Source organism: Pseudorasbora parva, chromosome 1 (assembly GCF_024679245.1).
Source record: "Pseudorasbora parva isolate DD20220531a chromosome 1, ASM2467924v1, whole genome shotgun sequence".
NCBI lineage: Eukaryota > Metazoa > Chordata > Actinopteri > Cypriniformes > Gobionidae > Pseudorasbora > Pseudorasbora parva.
In genome coordinates, this window is record NC_090172.1 from 8,317,044 (window position 1) to 8,336,986 (window position 19,943).

The 19,943-nt window shown below is 41.6% G+C and overlaps 1 protein-coding gene across 6 annotated transcripts in view; it reads right to left on the bottom strand.

Annotated features, from left to right (window-relative positions):
* Window positions 1-1,260: 1,260 nt before the first annotated feature.
* zfhx3b (zinc finger homeobox 3b) overlaps window positions 1,261-19,943 on the bottom strand; it is a 271,800-nt gene continuing 253,117 nt past the window's right edge. For all 6 annotated transcript variants that reach the window (XM_067416496.1, XM_067416447.1, XM_067416695.1 and 3 more), the window contains 5 exons: window positions 17,784-17,917; window positions 17,136-17,336; window positions 13,570-13,687; window positions 8,015-13,474; window positions 1,261-7,884 (listed from right to left, as the gene is read on the bottom strand). In XM_067416496.1, coding sequence (XP_067272597.1) covers window positions 6,167-7,884; window positions 8,015-13,474; window positions 13,570-13,687; window positions 17,136-17,336; window positions 17,784-17,917 — 7,631 coding nt within the window. In that variant the 3' untranslated portion in view covers window positions 1,261-6,166. The remainder of the gene's footprint in view (window positions 7,885-8,014; window positions 13,475-13,569; window positions 13,688-17,135; window positions 17,337-17,783; window positions 17,918-19,943) is intronic.

Sequence of the window (19,943 nt, forward strand, 5' to 3'; positions counted from 1 at the left end):
TATCTCTATATTAATATATGTCTGAGTAATTCCGAGTATTCAGCTGTAATTTATCAAGTGTTGGCTTTATATATTGGTTATGTGTATATTCAGAATAACTTATGAGCAGCTGTCTTTTTACTTTAAGTATGTCTAAATGCTCCATTTGCCAAATTGGGGGGGTGACATAAGGGGTTAAAACTTTTTACTGTTGCGTCACATAGCACCTTTACATTTGAGGTGTCTATGTGTCACCTGTTTATGTGAACATTTATTGCAATAACAGTTTGTTTGCAATAATTTTAATTGACAGGCAGTTGGGATGAAATTTCAAAGTTTAGGTGAAATATTTTGAGTAAATGTCCACAAGCGCTACAATTATCCCTGCTACATCTGACTCATATGAGCTGCGACTTGCTTTGTATAAAAGCACCTGCCAAATGAAGAAATGTAAATGTAGATGGTTCGTGTCTGATTGCAACATGATATGCGAGTGTTTGTGTTTCTGCCAACATCCTGTCAAATATGCTGTGAAAAACCTTAGTTGAAAGCTGTAAAGAGAGCGGGAGTTCATTAATGGACCTGAGCATCAGCTCTGTGAAACATCCCCGCTGCTAGTAATCAGATCTTTTCTCGTTCTCTTCCAAATATTGTAAATCAAATAATCAAGAGAAACAAAGTGAGACACATGCGCACATAGTAATCGCCAGCAAATATACAAAGGGCGTACACAAGGGAGCTCTCATCTGATCCTGTTCTGTACAAGGCTTTGAATTAGTCTGGAACGTTGCATTTGATCCTCTACACGAGTCAAAGCGAATCTCAGAGCAGCGCTTTTAACAGCAAACTTCACTTGGAATTATATTTGATTGTAAGTCTTAATCAAGTTCAATTTGTCATAAACAGCCACTTCTAATTAGCTATGTGTCTACATATCTTGCCTAATATATTTTAATTAATCTTGTTCATGAATGCTCCCCAAGAGGAATTTCAATGTGACTGCTCTTGCAGAGAATACCATACCAACAAGACAATGGGAATGTGTGTTAGGGGGCTGTCAAATCATGTGCATGTTGCATTAGATTAATTGCAATTAGAGCTAATTATGTTTTCAAAATCAAGCTCACGCCAGTGATCAGATGAACTATGCTTGTTATTATTGGTTGTATTTGTGGTTTAATCCCAAAAATGTATGTGGATTCTAATTAAAAGCAATAAACACATCCTTTGGTTGTGTTCTCTCACTTCAATCACACAATAAACGGTCCGAGACAAGAGGGCTTTTATGCTCATACTTTTTAATGTATCACAATGAGCAAGAAACATACTTGATGAAATATTTTCAAAGGAGTATATTCAATTACCATCTACAATCAACTTAACTAGGACAACAAGGTTTTTGTGACAAAAGTTTCTCTTTAAAAGTCTGAAGTTCCATGTGGTTTATGTATGTTAGTCTCCATGTAATTTGGTACAGTTTGGAAATCTTCATCATATAATTACAGTAACAAAAAGCTAACAAGACTACAGTATAGAAAAGACATCAAGAACAACATTTTTGGTTTAACTTGCTCTTTTTGTACATTGCAAGGCTGTAAGTTCTACCCTCGGATGGGCTACCTGGAGCCACAGAGCCGTGCTTGTGAGGCTCGGAGGAGGAGGAGGAATAATTTGAGGAGAACGAAAGAGAGAAAAAAAGAAAAGAAAAGGAAACACAAAAAGCGTCAAAAATGCTGTGGCACCAGGAGCCACTAAAGGAACAGGAAGCTCCAGCAGCAGTTCATCGTTGAAACTGGAGCAAATGCTTTTTTTTTGTTTGGTTGCTTGTTAGTTTGGTTATTAATTTTGGTTGCTTCGCTTTTTTGTGTTTATCTGCTTCCTTGGGAATAACACCCAGGAAAATCCCCTCCCCTTGAACTGTAAAGTCATTCTTTATGGTTGGATGGAACCGGTCGACTCCACGCCAGAGTGGAACCATGTGTCGGTCACTGAAACGGGCAGGAGGAAATGAAACGGGTAGCAACACCGTGAACTGGGAGACAACGTATGCGAGTGTTTGAGTCCGTCCCGTTCAGAAGTGCAGAAAATGTCCAAGTAGATGCAGAACCAGAGAGAGAGAGAAAAAGGAGATAAATTCCTCTCCGTGTCACACATGTCCACTGGTTGCAGAGTCCACTCCCATCGGCATATAGTGTTAGTTCAGTAATGACTTGATATCAGGGCCCGTCGGCCCCTCCTTTGGCTCCCGTGGCCAGTTTTGGTGTGCCAACAGCCTTCTCAGACATCTCAATGACATCTCTCAAGTTTCCCAGAGTTCGGTTCTCTTTATTTCCTTCTTTGTCATTTCAAAGAAAAGTGTTGATGTCTTCTTTAAATATATCTATATCTGTATACATGTTTATTTTCACAGTGGGCAAAAAGGATGACCTCTACAGCAAAACCTGTCGTTTTCGTTCTCTCTTTGCAAAACGTCCACAAAAATCAAGTATCCCAATGAGAGTTGATGTATCTCAGCCATGTGTTGGATTAACCACAATAAATATACACTCATCAGGGGCACCAACTAAAGTTTTTCGTGTTTTCAACTGCATTAAGCTTTGGCCACATTCATATAATTAATGAAAATAATAACTGCTCAGTGCTTCGGTATCCTCGTTCACCACATTACGCAATTATTGTGTTGAATATCAGACTTTTCAAACCCTTTACTGAAGATTCAGCTTTGCAGTTCAGTATGTTTTGGTGCGAAAAAAGAAAGTAGAAAATAGAATACAAAGTATAAAAACTCAGACTGATGCTGGCTCTTATGAAACACACACACACACACACACACACACACTCACGCACGCGCTCACGCTCGCACATACAAAGTCCATGCTGGCTGAAACAGTTGTGAGGAATTCTGCCCCACACGAGAGCCTATAAAAAACGAGAACACTTTGGAAGCAAGAGATACAACCGTGTCAAGACAAACAAATATAGGAACATCGTAACACCATAAAGTGGCCAGAGAATGATAGAAAACAAATAGATGAGATTTCAATTTAAAGCTGGCATTGTAACATTAATTTATAAATGGACAACAACAAAAAAATGAAAGAAAAATAAAATATACAGTTATATGATATTATCTGAGACCAAAACAAAAATAAACTATACAATAGCAGACTTCTCAAAATAATTATGAACAATATTATAGATAACATGGATTGAAAGGAGTGGATCAGCTTGCAGATCAAATGAATCAATTTTTTTTAATAGCATGCACATCAAATAACACCAAATCAAATTGTTCTGCAAGACGTAATGCTAGTTTACACACCAGGATAAGTGTGGAAGTATGTTGCTAAAGCCAAATACATTTGTGCCCCCCTAAAGCATCTGTTGCAATTTTTAAAATGACTTGATTTGGAAAAGGAAATAAAAAGCACGGGGGCCATTTTGATAAAACACAACCGTTACCATTGCAATGACTTGGAGTGAGGGACCTCTTTGGACACAACGGCATAATTCTACCTTGTCACCATGCAAAACAAGGGACACCTAAAAACAAATCCTGCTTTTCCCCAGTCCTACAATGCTTTGGAATGAAAATGCCCCTTTGCAACAGACATTTCATGCATGAAAATGGCTTTAAACCCTGCAGAAAACGAATTCCCAGGAGGGGAAGCCGACTTCGCCAAAAAGCCTTTCGTTCTGAGGCTAGTTATAAAATCAAGAAGCACGATGACACCGGATCAGCAAGATGTGTAAGTACCAGACAGCTCGCAGTATGTCAATTTTTGGTAACCACTATGACTTGGTGAACTAGTGAGTAAAGTCATTTAATTCACTCTCGACACATCATAATCAGAGTGAGGTGATTTTCAGCAATCCATGATGGCAGAGTTACACAACAGCTTACAGTCACCTTAGAAATGGGATAAAATAGAATTATACTCAATTTGAATAAAAAGGAAGCCGTCCTTGCTTAAGAAATGAAAACTCAGGTGTAGTATTTGGAATGCACTGTCATTTTTACAAACATTATAGATCATTGGCTTTTAACATTGGTCTTTTCAAAAATGGAAAACAAAAAACAAAACAAAAAAGCTAAAATGTCCTTTGGAACACATATTCACAGTCTTCAAAGTTCCGTTTTTGCAACAAGAAGGGAAAAAAGATGTTGCAGGGTCAGGGAAATGGTTTATTGTTTGTTTCTTTTTTTCTTCTTAAAGCTTAGCCAAAAAGCAAAAGGAGCATGCATCTAGGTATTCTTCCTTTCCAAATCTACATTAGCAGCAAAACATATGTCCTCAAAGACCAGACCTTATATATATATTCTTTTTTTGTTACAAAAAAGAAAGAAAGAAAAAAAAGAAGAAGAAAAAATGGATTTCATGTGTAACAGAAAAACTTCAACAAAACCTCTATCTTACAAACTGCAATGGCTCTGTAACGGTGCTACTCCACAATGCAAGGACAAGGGCCCTTTTTGATTTTTGGTTTTCTTAGTATTCAACGTAAAAAAGCCACCTGTCTGCTTGCAAAGAAGCAAAAACGGCAACTCTGATGCGTACTTCTTTTATTTTAAAACTTTGTTTTCTTTCTTTAAAAACAGCAACAAATTCTCAAGTATAAAGAAGCCTCTTTTCTCATCTTTATGCACCAATGGTGAAAGTGTTAAGTCTTTGGATTTACTTTTCGTTTTAAAGCGTGAGAATTATTATTATTATTATTCTTTTTTCATTTTCATATATGACAACAAAAAAGTTGAAATGAACATAAAGCCTATAGCAGACTGCAGCCACACTACATGGAAACAAGTATCTGCTTTGTAGTGCTAAAGGAGAGGCAGTTATCTCCAAATCTACAAAGGCAGGGGGTACAGAAAGAAGAAAGAAAGAAGGAACAAATAACGACAAAAAGAGAGAAAGTCAGACAGTGGTAAGTGCACTAAGGTAACAGAAATATAACTAAACGTTTTTCAAACACACCCCAGATTTCTCTTCGGTTTTGGTCAATGCTGCACAAACCAAAGGTGAGAAACCCCTTGTGACAAAGAGATTCAGCTGGGAGAACAAAAAACAAGAAGCTGAGAATCGGACAGAAATAGAGTAGAGATCGTTTCCTGCTCCTTAATCTAGTCTATTGGAATGACCAAGACAACATCAAATGAAGCGCCTTAAAGTTGGACGATACAAAAGCTAAATGTACACAAAGATTTTTCAATCTACCATACTGTTTAAATTCATTTCCAATGCAACAATCTACTGAACACCAAAAATGTATATATCTATCATAAATACAGAAAGTTTTTTTTTCTTAAAAAAAATCTTTTTCCCCCACCAAGTCTGCAATGCTCTTCGTGTCTGGGTAAAATGGGACAAGTAACTTTCCCATTAGAAACAAAACAGAAAACAAAACAGAAATAATTAAGAAGGTTTAAAACCAGCAATTCAGCTACTCATTGAATGCCCAGAAACTTTAGTTGAGTTAGTATCATTTCTGAATACTTTCTGCCAATAAAAGACATACAAAAACAGAAATGTCTATCATTTGTTTGGAACAAAATTAATAAAATAATGACTTTTTGTAACACAAGAAAAGGTTGTGAGCTGTTGACCTGAGAATAAAATAGACATTACATTATTTTTCTTTTCTTTAGCAAGCCATTGGTATCTGAATGCTTAGATAGCAAGAAAACTGTAAGACTATTCTCCCATACAGTACATACTGGCTTTATGTGACTGTGCTATTAAGCGGAAATACTTATGCAAACAAGGGACAGCTTTTTGACTTGTTCTTTGTAGAGAGGGTTGTGGGGCCATTCGAATAACTTTGAGGCAGTCCATTGCAATTCAGCATTCCACTAGCAATAACCGACTGTTAACTGCTGTGATCTCTATTCATTTATATATGTATATATACTGCATATATGTATATATATCTATATATATTAAGAGTTGTAATAAACTAAAACCAGCATGTTGATATGGGAAAACAATCCACTAACATTTAAATTTTTGGTTACAAGCTTTGGAATTGCAGTTAGTCTTTACACATCTTTTTCTGAAATTGGTTTGTATACTTTAAACATATTTTAAACATTGCTGCTTTTTTGTTTTTTCTTTGTGTTTTCTTTTGTCTTCTGTTTTTTTTTTCCTTTCTTTTTTTTTTTTTAAATATTGTTCATCACTGAAAGCTTTTACAATCTGATGGAGTCCGATCCTACACTAGTGAGATTACTACTACAACTACTGCTGTCTTTGAGACAGCCAGGCTGTTGTGGCTCCTCTGCTGGCCTGCCCAGCCTGTCTGCTGACTTCTGACTGCTGTCAGAATCAGACTCGTCGGTAAAGACGTCTGTTGGTATCGAGGTCTGGACCCCTGAGGTGCTCAATGAACTTGAGGTAACCGTTGAAGGAGAGGAAACTGTAGTAAAAGAAGACAATGCAGACGAAGGGGGATTGGGCTTGCCAGCTAAAGCTCTGGAGAAAGGGGCCTGGGACCATGATTTGCCTGTAGCCGTTGTGTTGAGTGGGGTGGCCGTGAAGGAGGAGGAGGTGCATGAAGATGCAGATGCTGATGAGGACGGCGTGGTGGCTGATGTTGTTGGCGGAGGGGATGGGGTGTTGTTTGAGTGAGTGGCAGACTGCGAGGTAGATGCGGTGTTAGGATTGGGGAAGCAGGCTGAAGAGTGAGGTAATAAATTAGTAGCGTGCTCTTTGGCATTTCTGGATCTCTTGATTGTTCTGTGTTTGTGCAAGGCTGAATCCAGGTGTTGACTGAGCGCTTTGTCCCCTTCTAGTGTGGTGTCACAGGCGAGGCAGTCATAGAGACCGCCCTCTGCTGCGTTCCCACTGTTGGGGACCCGAAGCAACATCTCTTGCAGGTTTGCCACAGACTGACCGAAAAAACAAATTGACTTGAGGTGGCTGACAGCCGCTTCCTCCTTGCTGAAGACAGCTTGACACTTGCGGCACGCCAGCCGATACTGAACTTTGGGGACAATATATTGGTCAAGATGGGGGTCTGCACCTTTGCCTTCCACTTCATGCTGCTCAGTGGCTAGGTTGTTGTGAGTGGAAGAAGTAGAGGATTCAACTGAGGGAGTGCTCTTTTGCTCCTCTGTTTTTACTGAATCTTTGGCAGAGTCCTTACGGTCCACCGAGTTTTGTGAATTTTGGCTTGCTTTGGGTTGCTGAATCTGCTGAAGCTGCCGCTGCTGCTGCTGAAGTGCCTCCTGCAGGCTCTGCTGATATTGCTGGTAATGCTGAAGCAAAGATCCAGGTGACAGCCCCATCAGGGCCTGTGATAAAGCTGGGTTGTAGGGGAAAAGACTTTCCATGCCATACATGGGCTGAAGATATCCACCTTGAAGTGCACCCGGTATCTGAGGAGCATAATATGGAGAGAAGCCAGGCATAAAGTAGGGCAGGAACTGACTTGTTAGCAGAGCTGTTGGATCTGAAGCTAAAGCTGCTTGTAGAGCTTGAAGTTGGGCAGTATCAACCACATACTCCATGCCAGGTGTTGGCATTGAGGTGGCTGGAACAGCAGTGTCTGTTTTTTCTTTCTTGGCACTGGCAGCAGAAGTGGAGGGAGCAGGAGTACCCCCAGCTGAGGATGGTGTGGGGGGCTTCTCAGCCTTTTCCTTGGATTTCTCTTTCTCCCTGGCCCTCTCAGGGTCACGATCTTTGGGAGTTTCATGTCGAGGGCCTGGCTGGGACATCAAAGAGTTTGATGTAGATGTGGGGGTAGGGCTTGAGTGGGCAACAGATGTGCTGGCCTGAGCTGGGCTGGGCGAGGCCAATGAAGAGGAAGAAGGGGTCTTATTGGGTAATCCAGATGTGGGGAGACTAGGTGAGGGTACACTGGCACCAGGCATGTTCAGGAGGTTTGGAGGTTTTGGAGGGGTTAAAGCTGCAGAAATTGACACAGAGAAACACAACATGATTAAGAATTGCGGTGATATACACCTGCCAGTTAGTAGTCAGTTTTATAGTTCTTTCAAAAGTCTTATTCATGCTAGAGTGTTAATGTGATGACATACCTGAGTTGGATGAGTTAAATCCTGGTATGGAGGGACCACCAACACCTGGCAGGAGAACAGGGGGGATCCCCTGTAGATTTGGGTAACCTGACTGAAGGTTCAAGGCTTGCAAGGCAGGTGTGTCAAACATCCCTTGTTGCTGCATGGCTTGTTGTTGTGCTAGTCCCAAGACTTCATTCGCTTTCTTGATACGATCCATCTCCTGCTGCGCCATCAGTTGACGAACTGTTGCTGGATCAAAGTACTCTTTCTCTTTATCAAGCTGGCTTCCAATGGTATCCTTTACTTTGGATATGTGTTGCTGGGAAAAGATGTGGTCTCGCACTGAGAGACGAGCACTGTATTTAACTCCACACAAAGAGCATTCTGTCTTAGGTCCTTCGTAAGAAGTCTGGTTGATACCAAAGTGCTTAGCCATGCTGAGCTTTGCCTTCTTTTCCTTAGCACGAGCATTTTGAAACCAAACCTGAACAACTCTTTTTGGAAGTCCAATGTCATTACCAAGTACCTCACACTCCAGCATGGTTGGAGTCCTATAATCATTGAAGCAGGACTTGAGCACCTTAAGCTGAAGATTAGTCATCTGTGTTCGGAAGCGCTTTTGACCAGGCCTGTCTCCACTATCAATGCTTCTGCTTCCAGAGGCTCCTGGACTTGGTGAACAAGGGTCAGCCAGACTAGATGTTTCACTGTAGTCTATCATATTTTCATTTTCAAAGTCTTTTGTGTAGTAGCTTGTTGCAGGACTTACCAGTCCTGAGGACATCTGTTCATCATTCTCAATGGAGGGGACTGCACCCCCAGACTTTGAGAGGAAATCTCCACTGTTATGGCTGTGCTTTGCATCAGCACTGTCATTGTCAATGTTTGCCTCATCACCTGTGGTAGTGTCAGTGATGGCTGTATTCACAGAAGAACAATCATCATTATCAAGTTTACTGTGATCAAAGTTTGTGTTTACTGAGGATATGGTTGGGCTTTCAAACTCCTCTACTCCTTCAACCTTGATAGATGTTGGGCTCAGAAGAGCCCTGGGTGACAAGTCCATGCTTTTGCTTACAGGCGACAATGATGAACATTGCGCATCATTGTTAGACTGGGCAAGATGAGCATAGCTAGAGATATCCAGAGGATCCATCTTCAACTGCATGGCTTCCTGTTCAGGTAGCATACCTGAAAGAGCTAGGTTGTAGCCTGCACGTTTAGCCTCATGCCAGTGGCGTGAACGGATATGGGCCTCAAGGGCGGTTTTAGCTTTAAATAGGGCTCGACAAAATGGGCACCGTCTGTGGGCTTGAGCGGGCCCAACTGCTCGAAACTGCCCTTTTCTTTCTCTGGCTCTTGTGTTTTGGAACCATACCTGTACCACCCGTTTTTTAAGGCCCACTTCGTGAGCAATGTGGTCCAGCATTTTACGAGTAGGATTGGAATCAAGCAAATATTTCTGGTACAGAATTTCTAGTTGCTCTGGTGTAATAGTGGTTCGGAGGCGCTTATCTCGTTGTGGCTCCTCTCCACTATTCATGCTATCACTTTCTCCTGGACTTGTTCCTGCCTTCTCCTCTAGCTTCCTCTTCAAGGAGTTCATAGTGGATGTAGGTGTTGATGGGGAGGTGGCAGAGTTGCTGGACATTTGTGGTATTGCTCCTGCAAGGAGTTGGCTAGCAAGCAGAGGATTGCTAGGATCAAATAACATGAAGGACATGTCCATTGGGCGATCCAAAAATTGAGGATGAATAAACTGATTCTGGACACTCAGGAAATGAAGTTGCTGGTGTTCCTGCCAGTGTTCAAATGAAGGGAAGGCAAGTTTGCACTGCTCACACTGGTACGGGATCATTTGCTGGGCCAACTGCTGCTGTGAGGCAGAGGCTAAATGAGGATTAAGGGCCATGTGGGAACTCTGGGAGGTCTGACTTGTATGTGAAACGGAGGGACCACTATGCTGTTGTTGCTGGGAGAGGGACGGTGAAGAAAGCTTTGAATTCTTTGGGACTGAATGCATCTTTTCCTCCCTTTGTGGTCTCTGCTGTGGGGTCTCAGATGGATGACTGGTTTCCTGTTTGAAAGTGGTCTGCTCTCTCTGTCCCAATGATGCTTCTGCAGAGTGTTTTGACTTTTCATCAAAGGAGTTTGATGTGTTAGCTGGTGTAGGCTCCTCCTTTTCAGATGATGTGATGTGAGAGAATGCAGATGATGAAGGAGGAAGAGGGCAGAGGCTTGAGGATGAGGGCATTGGTGTTTGACCTGAAGACCCAGATGGAGTATAATATTCATGGGAGAGATCCATAGAGTCCTCATTTAGGCTGTCATACTGCCCGTCTTCATCCTCGTCTTTGTAACAGAGCTTCTTTTGGTGTTTAATAAGGTCAAATATGCGCTGGAAAACCAGGCTGCACTTCTTGCACTGATAGTTTAAGTTGGTTGTCCGAATGTATCGGTCATTGGATAACTCGCGTCGGTCACCTTCTTTTCCTCCATCTCCCTGGTTCTCATAATTTTTCCGGGCTTTTTGTCTGGCATTTTGGAACCACACAACAATGACTCGAGTTGGGAGGCTTAGAAGATTGGATAACTGCTCAAATTCATCATCTTTAGGATAAGCATTAGCATCAAAGAAATCTTGCAGTACCCTCAGCTGGTAGTCTGTAAACCTTGTCCTTGAGGATCTCTTATTTCCATATGATTCTTGTTTTTGAGGCTCAGGGGAAGGTGGCTTTGAATCAATTTTGGTATCTTCAAGAGTTGTAATGGGAGGGTTATTAAAGTTATAAGGGGAGTCTTTGTTGCGTTGTCGCTCTTTGAAGAGTGTGTTACGGAACCAGTGCTTAATGACTTTCTGGGGGAGTCCTGATTTATCTGCCATTTCCTTAATTTGTTCCTCATTGGGAGAGTTGTTAATATCGAAATATTGGCGGAGCACCCTTAGCTGGTCATCTGTGATACGGGTGCGAGGTCTCTTATTCTGTTGCTGCAACATGGCAGGGGTAAGCTGCTGTTGGTACAGCTGGGCCAGATCAGTGGCCAGACTGGGCTCCACAGCTGGCAATTGTGCAGGAATCTGAGAAGGTAATGATTGGAGTGACATAGGCTGCATCATAAGTGGAGAGAATAGAGGGAGATCCATTGGCATTGGGATTTGGGCCAGTGAAACTTGAGGCTGAGGGGTTGGAGCGGTTGGTGGAGTCAGTGTAGGAGCAGAAACAGGTATATTTGGTGTTGGTACCCTCTGGGGAGGAGGAGGTGGAGGTGGCGGTGGAGGGGGTGGAGGAGGTGGAGCTGCTTCAGGTGTCTGAGGTCTCAATGGGTACAGCTTGTCATATTGTTCTCTGTACTCTTTGGCAAATCTCTCTAGGAATCTAAATGGAAAGAAAGCCTGGTGGATATGCTCCTGGTGACTCTTGAGAATCAATATGTTGGAAAAGAGCTTACCGCAAGACTCACACTCCAGCTTCTCTAATCCTTCAATAGGGTCAACAACTCTGGTGATACCAGCTGGCCCACTGCATCCTGACGGCTTTCTTTGTGCTTTTTGTTTGTTCTCATTATACTGAATTACCAACTCAAATCCAAAGTTCTCCAATAGGGCTTTTGTGGCATTCCCTCTGGCATCTGAGGCAATCCTTGGAGGAGGAAATCCAGAGTCATGGTTTACATTTACTACAGCTTGAGCAGCCTCTTTCTTTTCTTTGGACTTGTCTGACATATCTTTCGGAACATGATCCTCTGTTTTATCACTTATTTCTTTATCCTTTGGCAGCTCTCTTTCTTTCTCACTGTGAGGTGATGGCTTTGGCTTTTTGTCTACTTGGTGAGAAAGGGCACTCTGTTGAAGTAAAGCCATTTGACTTGATCCTTGAGAGTGGGCATGAGCTTGGTGCTGTTGCTGAAGGTGGTGGTGCATAAGCTGTTGCTGTAAGCAGCTCTGCTGGGCCTGTTGGACTGAGTTTTTCTGTTCTTCCAACAGTGAAGCAGTAGATCCACTCAAGTTAAGTGAAGAGCTACTCAGGTTCATTTCTGGATTCAGTTGAAATTCGGCCCCAGGAATGTAAAATGGAAAGAGTAGCTGCTGTTGCTGAAGAGGGAGAAGAGCATCTGTTGTCATAGGGAAGTGCTGGAGAAGAGGGTTAAAAAGCTGGGACTGAAGGAGAGCAGCTTGCTGGAACTCCTGTTGGAGCTGAGCCTGTGCCTGTGCTTGAGCCTGGGCCAACTGCTGTTGCTGTTGCTGAAGCTGTTGTTGATGACTCCTTGAGGAAAGCATATCTGCAAATTTCTTCTTTTTCACCTCGTGATTCTCAGAAGGGGAGGAGTGACAAGCAGAATTACCCAAATTCTCAACATTGTGAGAATGACTTGACAGATGATTACCTCCCATGATACTCTGTGCTGTATGAGCTGCTGCTGGGGAGCTGCTGCTGTTGCTGGAGCTGGTAGTTGAGATAGTGGTTGGAATAGGGCTTGGGGTTGAAGTGCTATTTGAAGTGCTTCCGCTTGGGCCACTACTGCTCACAGCACTGGAACTGCCACCAGCTGCTTCAAGCTTTGCTGCCCTGGCCTTGGTTTGATGAAGAACAGAGCGCATGTGAATCTCCAGTGTAGAGCTCTGGCTGTATGCTACATTGCAAGTGCTGCACTTGAAGGGTTTATTATCCGGGCTGCTGGTAGGCTCTGGCTGTCCAGTGGTGGATTCCTGAAGGGCCCTTTTGACTTTGTGCAAGTGAGACACAGAGTTGTAGTGTACAAGAAGGATATTCTTTTGAGTAAATGACTCTTTACAGACTGTACACTTGAAAGGACGGGATGGATCTAGAAACTTCTCCATAGTAAAGTTGGGGCCTTTCCTAAACGGCAGGGCACGTTTGGGTTCAGATCCAGAATCCTCTTGCAAAGATCCAGAGTCACTGCCAGTTGGGCTTTGCTTTTCCTCAGGATCACTTTCGTCTCCCTCTTTCTCATCATCAAGAAGACCTCCCTGGTCTTCTCCAAGTGAGGGATCACCCATAATCATTAGGTCTCCATTCATCAGTAAACCTCCATAGAGCTGCTGGATGTCAGCTTCACTCAACTCCAGGTGACTGGTCTCCAGATGCTTCTTTAGCGCCTGTAGGGTCCTGAAGCTGCGCTGGCATAAACAACACATTGTGGCTGCTCTGATTACATGGTATTGGGAATGCAGCTGAAGTTTCTCTATCGTCTTGAATGCCAAACTACACTGGTTGCAGCGATATTTGTAGACATGACGATCAGAGACAGGCAGTTGGGGCCTTTTATTGTGGACCTCATTGAAGTGCATTTGAAGGGCATTGGATGATTTAAAGACTTTGTTACAGCCCTTTTTCCAGCAAAGGAAACCCGTGGAATCATCCCTTGAAGGCTGTTGTTCCTCCAGAGGAGACTTGCTAGCTTCAGTGGTGTCTGAAGCTAGACAAACCCCTTTTTCAGGCTCAGCATCGGCCGCCTCTGCAATCACAAAAATAACACATTAAAATTCTGATAAAACATACATATGTGCATGTTTTTAAAATGTGAATTTCTCAATTGCACAACATTCTAACCTGTTTGTTTCTTAGTGTCATCAGAGTTTGAGTTGGCTAATGACGGAAGTGCGGTTTCTTTCTCCGGTCCAGGAACTGGTATGAACATGCTTGCTGGCAGGACTTCTGATGCTGCCACCTGGAAAAATAAAATATAGTATGTGTCACGTTAATTATAGGCCTTAAACAAAAGCCTCTTGATAATGTAGAACATCCCAATTTAATGTAAATGACAATGACATGAAAAAAAAAATGGTTTTCTAACTATGCATATAATAAACTTTTGTATCATATACAGTAATATTTTATTGCAAAAAAAGGAAAAATATTAACTTAAGGTGGTACAGGAGAGAGATGTGCTATAAACATATAATTTGATAAGATAATCATCTTATTTGAACTGGTCACAAATACATTCACAGTCACCCTCTTTCACACAAGCGACTTAATTTGCCATCCATGGAATTTGCACTTTGATCGTTGATGGTGTTTTGTCATGCTCTGCGATAGTTCTCCTGCTGCAGCCAATTAGTGTGATGGGCTGAGTGGTCTACCTTGGCCAGTTGAAAAGCTTATTAGAGAGCCTAATTAAATAAGTCTTCCACCTCATAAAATGTGCTTTTCATTCTAATAGAAAAGCATGGTGCAATGGTGAAATGCCGTCATTCAGCCTGGAATTCTAGGTAATACAACAACTGTCAACTTCAGGATCATGATCAGCACTCTTAATTTAACATACAGTGCTCATTAATGCATTTTCCAGCTACCATAATATTATAATCTAAACAATTATGCAAATTATTACTCGAAACAAAGTCCTTAATATTTTTTTAGATACATTTAAATCTAGGTAGATTGCAAACAGCATGTTTTTCAGTCAGTTTAATTAGAATTTTTAAGTTGCAAAGAATATTGTTGTGATAAAGGTTCACCAAGGTTTGCTTGGCACTTCAAAGGTTGAAGTTAATCAAGTGTGAATGACAGCAACATCCCCTCTGTCTTTTAAGTGCACATGATTCTCCATGCATGGCTCTCACTCTCCTGTTATCTTTCTCTTTCTCAGAATAATAATAAAAACAGATTCATTAACAGGCTTCCATTTAACAGTAATCAGTGATTGAGATTGGAAAAGGTTGGGAGATGAGCCACTGTGTGCTTCACCTTCGTTCAATTAACTTCCCAAACTGAACAATCAGCCTCACTCATCATGCATTTCAATACCCCAATCTCACCAATACCCCCCCCCCCCCTCTACATGTATAATTTTTTTCATCATTCCCTGTTTGTGCCCTTGCAACTGAGTGTCCCTTTTCCTCCCCAAGAGACAACCAATTCTAATTTTCTCACATCAGACAATAGCTTCTTGTCTGTGGGAGTTTGTTTTTTATTACTGCATTGAAAACATTTTTTCCCCAACAAAACCTAAATCATATATGACTTAACATTCTTCAAAAATAATATGATATAAGTCAAGTTAATGGGGTCATTTTAACCTAAAACTTCTAATTATCCATGAGAGACCTAAGCAAACATTGTATCTTTACATTGCTGTTTGACTGGACAGGAGCTGTTTTATAGTGGATTTAAAACCTAATCACATTGCAAGTCAGCCAGCAGCTTTAACTAAGTACCATCAAATATGGTCCCATGCAACCCAACATCTTTCAGTCTCATACTCTGAGAAATAGTCAGTGAACCAAAGAGGTTCATAACCATCTGGTTACTGCAATCAAAATCACACTGGGCAAAATTTAGCCCCTTTTCTGCTTTCTAGGCTCCTCCCTAACCCACTCTCCTGCTAAATTAAAGTGTTAAATGATTGTGACCAGTATGGAGAATTCCAGAAACAAAACATGCCTGTGATTAACATTACAAAGTGGACTGTTTCTAGACAACTGCATCATTAGGCAAAGAGCGCCGAGTGCTGAGAGTATCCCAAGGTCACTTTTAATTTGGACCGTCTAATTGGCAAACATAGTTCCAAATGGCTATCATCTAGCCAGACTCAGAATTAATGAAGCACAATTATTTTCATTACCCCTATCTTAGACAGACAGAACATTAGACATAGAGTGAGGGAGCGAGGGAGGGAGAGCGAGAGAAGAGAAAGAAGGAGGAGGTAGGGTGAGTGAGAGTGGAAGAGAGTGCATCTTTATGCAATGTTTGCAAGAACTAAAAGTCACCTGATTCAGAATTCATTAAGCTTGTCTGCCTGACATGAGGAACAGGATAGAGTACCTCTCTCCCTCTCTCATTACTTGTAAAAAAAGGTGCTGGTTTTAATGTGCATTGTATTAGCTCAGTTTCTATCATGCACCGCACTTGTACAGAGCTCAGTGCATTATTACCTCTATAAAAGAAAAAATATTGCTGTCTGGCCTCTACTAATGTGTTCACCATTTGCTTTCGGGCTGGGGGAGTGTAGATGCCTTACCAGAATTTAGAGTGATTGGCCAAGCAAGCAATTCAAACTCCACAGGCAAACTTACACTTGATTATTTCACTGCTAAAATTTGTAAAATGAAAAAAAAAAAAAAAAATTGAAAATTGAAAATGAAAGCTGGGTAGTAGTCTCAGTAGAAGCTGAAATGGAATAAGGTGAGTATTCTCTGAGGAACCGGGCAGAGTAGGCTGCTGGAGGCCTGAGCGCTCTGGGACTATAGAGGTGGAAATAACGTAAAGGGATGATGTAAGTATTACTGCTTCTAGAGAGTGCGTGGAATACAAATGACCTTGGTAATCAGAAGAGGCTTTTATAATTTTTCCACTAAACCGAGGAAATATCTTCTAAGGTTAAGAATTACAATATTCATCTACTTTTTACAAACCAACTTTTTCTTCTAATCAGCACTGAAATGAAATGGAGAGTCTACTGATCCGCAGTTTTTTTGCCCGAGAAGACCTATCTTATGTGACTTAAAGGGACAGTTCACGCAAAAATTTTAATTACTCCATAATTCACTCACTCTCAAGCCATCCTCGTTGTGTATGACACCTAAAAAAACTATCCCGAACTGCCCGAGGTATGAACGAGCAAAAGACTTCTGGGACAATAACGTTGATGCTAATCTCTGCTAGCATAGTAAAACATGAAAATTATATTGGCCATAAGAATAGCCAACCCAGTCATGTTCATGCTTTTGCTCATTTTGAATGTGCATGATTCCCAGGAGCCATATAACAATGACCAGTTTCCTTGGCGTTTTAGTTAAGCCATAAAATGTCATCAATTAGATAAAAGGAAACAACCTTCAGCCCACAAAAGCAGGGCAAGAAATAAACTGTGAGTCATCTGTGAGGTTAATGCCTAACATGATCACTATTGAACATAGGCAGTGTGTAAAAGCACATGGCCTTCGCACTACACAATAGGGTCTTGAGGCCTTCGCTCTCGTCTCACATTAAAAACAAAAGATTGCAGAGAGAAATTAACTTTGATGAACAGATATTCATCCACTAGAAAATATAAGCAAGGTTCTTTTGACCATGGAGGAAAGCTTGGGCATTGAATGTCTTGGCCATTCATTAGAGGAAATACATGTAAGCATATGACATCTGTACAGTAAATACTTTCTGTAGCAACTTACAGTGGCAATTAGTTTGTCGACGCAGTCTGGTGCCACGCTGTGGAGGTGGGTGAGATGGAATTGCAGGTGGACCTTGTTGTTGAGCATGTCCTGGCACAACGGGCACCGGAACATGGGCTGCACTGAGTGCTGCGTCATCACGTGCATTCTGAGACGATTTAGATCTGTGTTGCCGAACTTGCAGTAGGGGCACTGATACATCTGTACAAAGACATGAAGGCAGAGAGAGAATATTATTTTCTGGAGAAAAGTGGTCAAATCAAGGGCAGAGCGGGCCTTGCCTCTCTCCCATGCAGAGAGCAGTGGGCTACTCTGAAAAGCAGACACTTCAAAGAGCTCTCATCTGTCAAATATCATATTGATTTTTCACCTTTTGCACAATTAGCACTGCAAGAGCAGCAGAAAGATGGAGAAATATAATATTTTTAGAAAAAAATGCATGCATAATTTAAAAAGGCCAGCTACATTCTACTACTCTATATTAAAAAGGGCTGAAAACAACATCCTTAGATATTTTGTTAATTAATGGGTACAGTTAATGAGACCTACATGCCTGGGGATTAGATAAGGTCTTTCTGAATCTACTTCACTTAAACAGACAGAGAGAATTCTAAATGCTTTACTAAGGCTGTAGATTTTCCTCCATACCTGCTCTCCACTGCTCTTCTCAGCGGTCCTGGGTCGTTTTGACGAGAGAGGGCTTTCCGCTGCCTCGGACCTCGAAGAAGGCCGCTTGGAGGGGACCGGGGAATCCGTCTGATCCCTCTCCGATTGGTTGGACGCTGCCATAGACACACAAAATATGCATACTTGTCAAAACACAGCACTAGTTTGGCAGTCGGGGCATACAATTAATCAATAAGCCAGGCTTTACAAAAATGAAATGCAGTAGAATGCAGTTTTGTGCAGTATGACAATGCTGTACTGCGTGATTGGAAAAAAAATGGTATCACAGTTGAAAGGGCTTTTATGAAGCCTCCTGTGCTGAGCTTACTAGTTAAAGTAGACTAAAAAGCAGATTTGTATTAATAAATTACCTTGCTATTATGTTGGTGTAACCTACAGTAAAGTTTAATGAATGTTGAAACAGGGCATAGTTTGCATAATTTGCAAAGTTCTCTATTTGATCAAGGAACTTTTAATAGTTTGAAAAAAAAAGAAGAAAAAAAAGCTTTCTCTATTTTAGTAAAAATAAGGGAAACCAATGTGGTTCATATTCGCCTTGTGTAATATCTCCATATAATATGCCGTAATCTCTCCACTTACAATGTCGATAAAATGGGGGAAAGTTTATATATGCAGTGATAGGCATTGAACGGGAATCAGCCAGGCCGGCGGATTGCCAAGGCAGGCTGCTCCCCCTCCAAACCAATGTAGTCTTTTAACCGCTCCTCCCATGGCACTTAGAAGAGGCAGTGTGCAATGCTTTGACGGCTTGTCTCTCCCTATGTTGGATGTTTAGGACATCAGACACCGGCACAGACATCTAATCAAAACATTAGTTTGCCACGGTGAGCAGCTTTAGGATGCATGCTCTCTCAGATGAAGCCATTTGAAGTGTGGCTTCAGCGAAGGGATTCGCCCAACTTGAAAAGAGTCAAATATACCACAGGCAGCTTCAAAATGTACCAAGAAGAAAGAGTTATGTTCTGGTTCCTATTTCGATTCTTTTCCTAGCTTATTTGCACTTGTCATCGAAATATAAAATTACATTCCCTAGTTGTTTTGGTTTTTGCATGAGTTTTACGTTTTACTATCAGTTTTAAAGAAAAGACTCTTTGCGAACTAGCCAAACATGTAATGGTGCTAATATTGAATCTATAGCTATTGGCATGGCTCACTCATTTCTGGGATAAAAAACTAAACAAAACCAAGACTTTTAATGTTTCCTATTCAAGAATGTGAACGGCAACATTTTTTATGCAAGCTCAGTTTCATGTGTTGTTCTCAGTTAGCTCAACTTAAACTTCCAGTAGCATGTTAATGACTAGCTATCTGAAAAATAACAGTTCAATGTGTGCTAGTCTTTTCACTTTTCACTTTCTATACTGACAGAGTGAATCCTAACAACAACAGGCCTAGAGCTTAGCTAACCAGAATGTATCTGGAAACAACAAAATTGAAGAAAACAAACTTGAAATTGAAGAGGTAGCAATACAGAGCAATCAGATCACCGGGAAAATAGATTGTATAAAAAGTAAATCCACTCTAAGCCAGAGAGGGGTCGAGAGAACACACTGTTCACACTGTTAAGGGAAAGAATTCACAGTGAAACTTAAGACGTCCTTCTCTCTCGCCAACCCATAACAAGGCTATAAAGAGTTAAATTTGGCATGATTTGTCCAGTCCCGAAAGGGCAAATTGAGAGCAGGGAATTGTGGGGAGCGGTGTGGGGGTCAGTTTAAGCCGGGCTGACCATGTTCCTTGGGCAGACATTAAAGTGTCAGGTCCAATCAGGGCAGGGCAGCTGAACGCTGGCTTCAGTGGGGGGCCCTACTTTGGGGAATGCTGCCTGCTGCGGCTCCCAGAGACTCCCCCAATCAGACAGTGCTGCCCTATTAGGGCCAGTCATGGCCAATCCCATTAGACACATCCACCAATAAACAAAGGAAATGTTAAACAAAGGAACCTCCCATTTGATGCCATTAACCTCCACTCTCCGTCCTTGCACTGGCCACTTCCTCCTTACTGCACAGTGGCTGTGTCAGTGGCAGTCCCTTGACTCTTCCTAGTCTCTCTTTTATCTGCTTGTGCACATTCTTTCAGGAAACCTCCTTTCAGGTTCCTTGTAGGACATGTTCCTGGTCG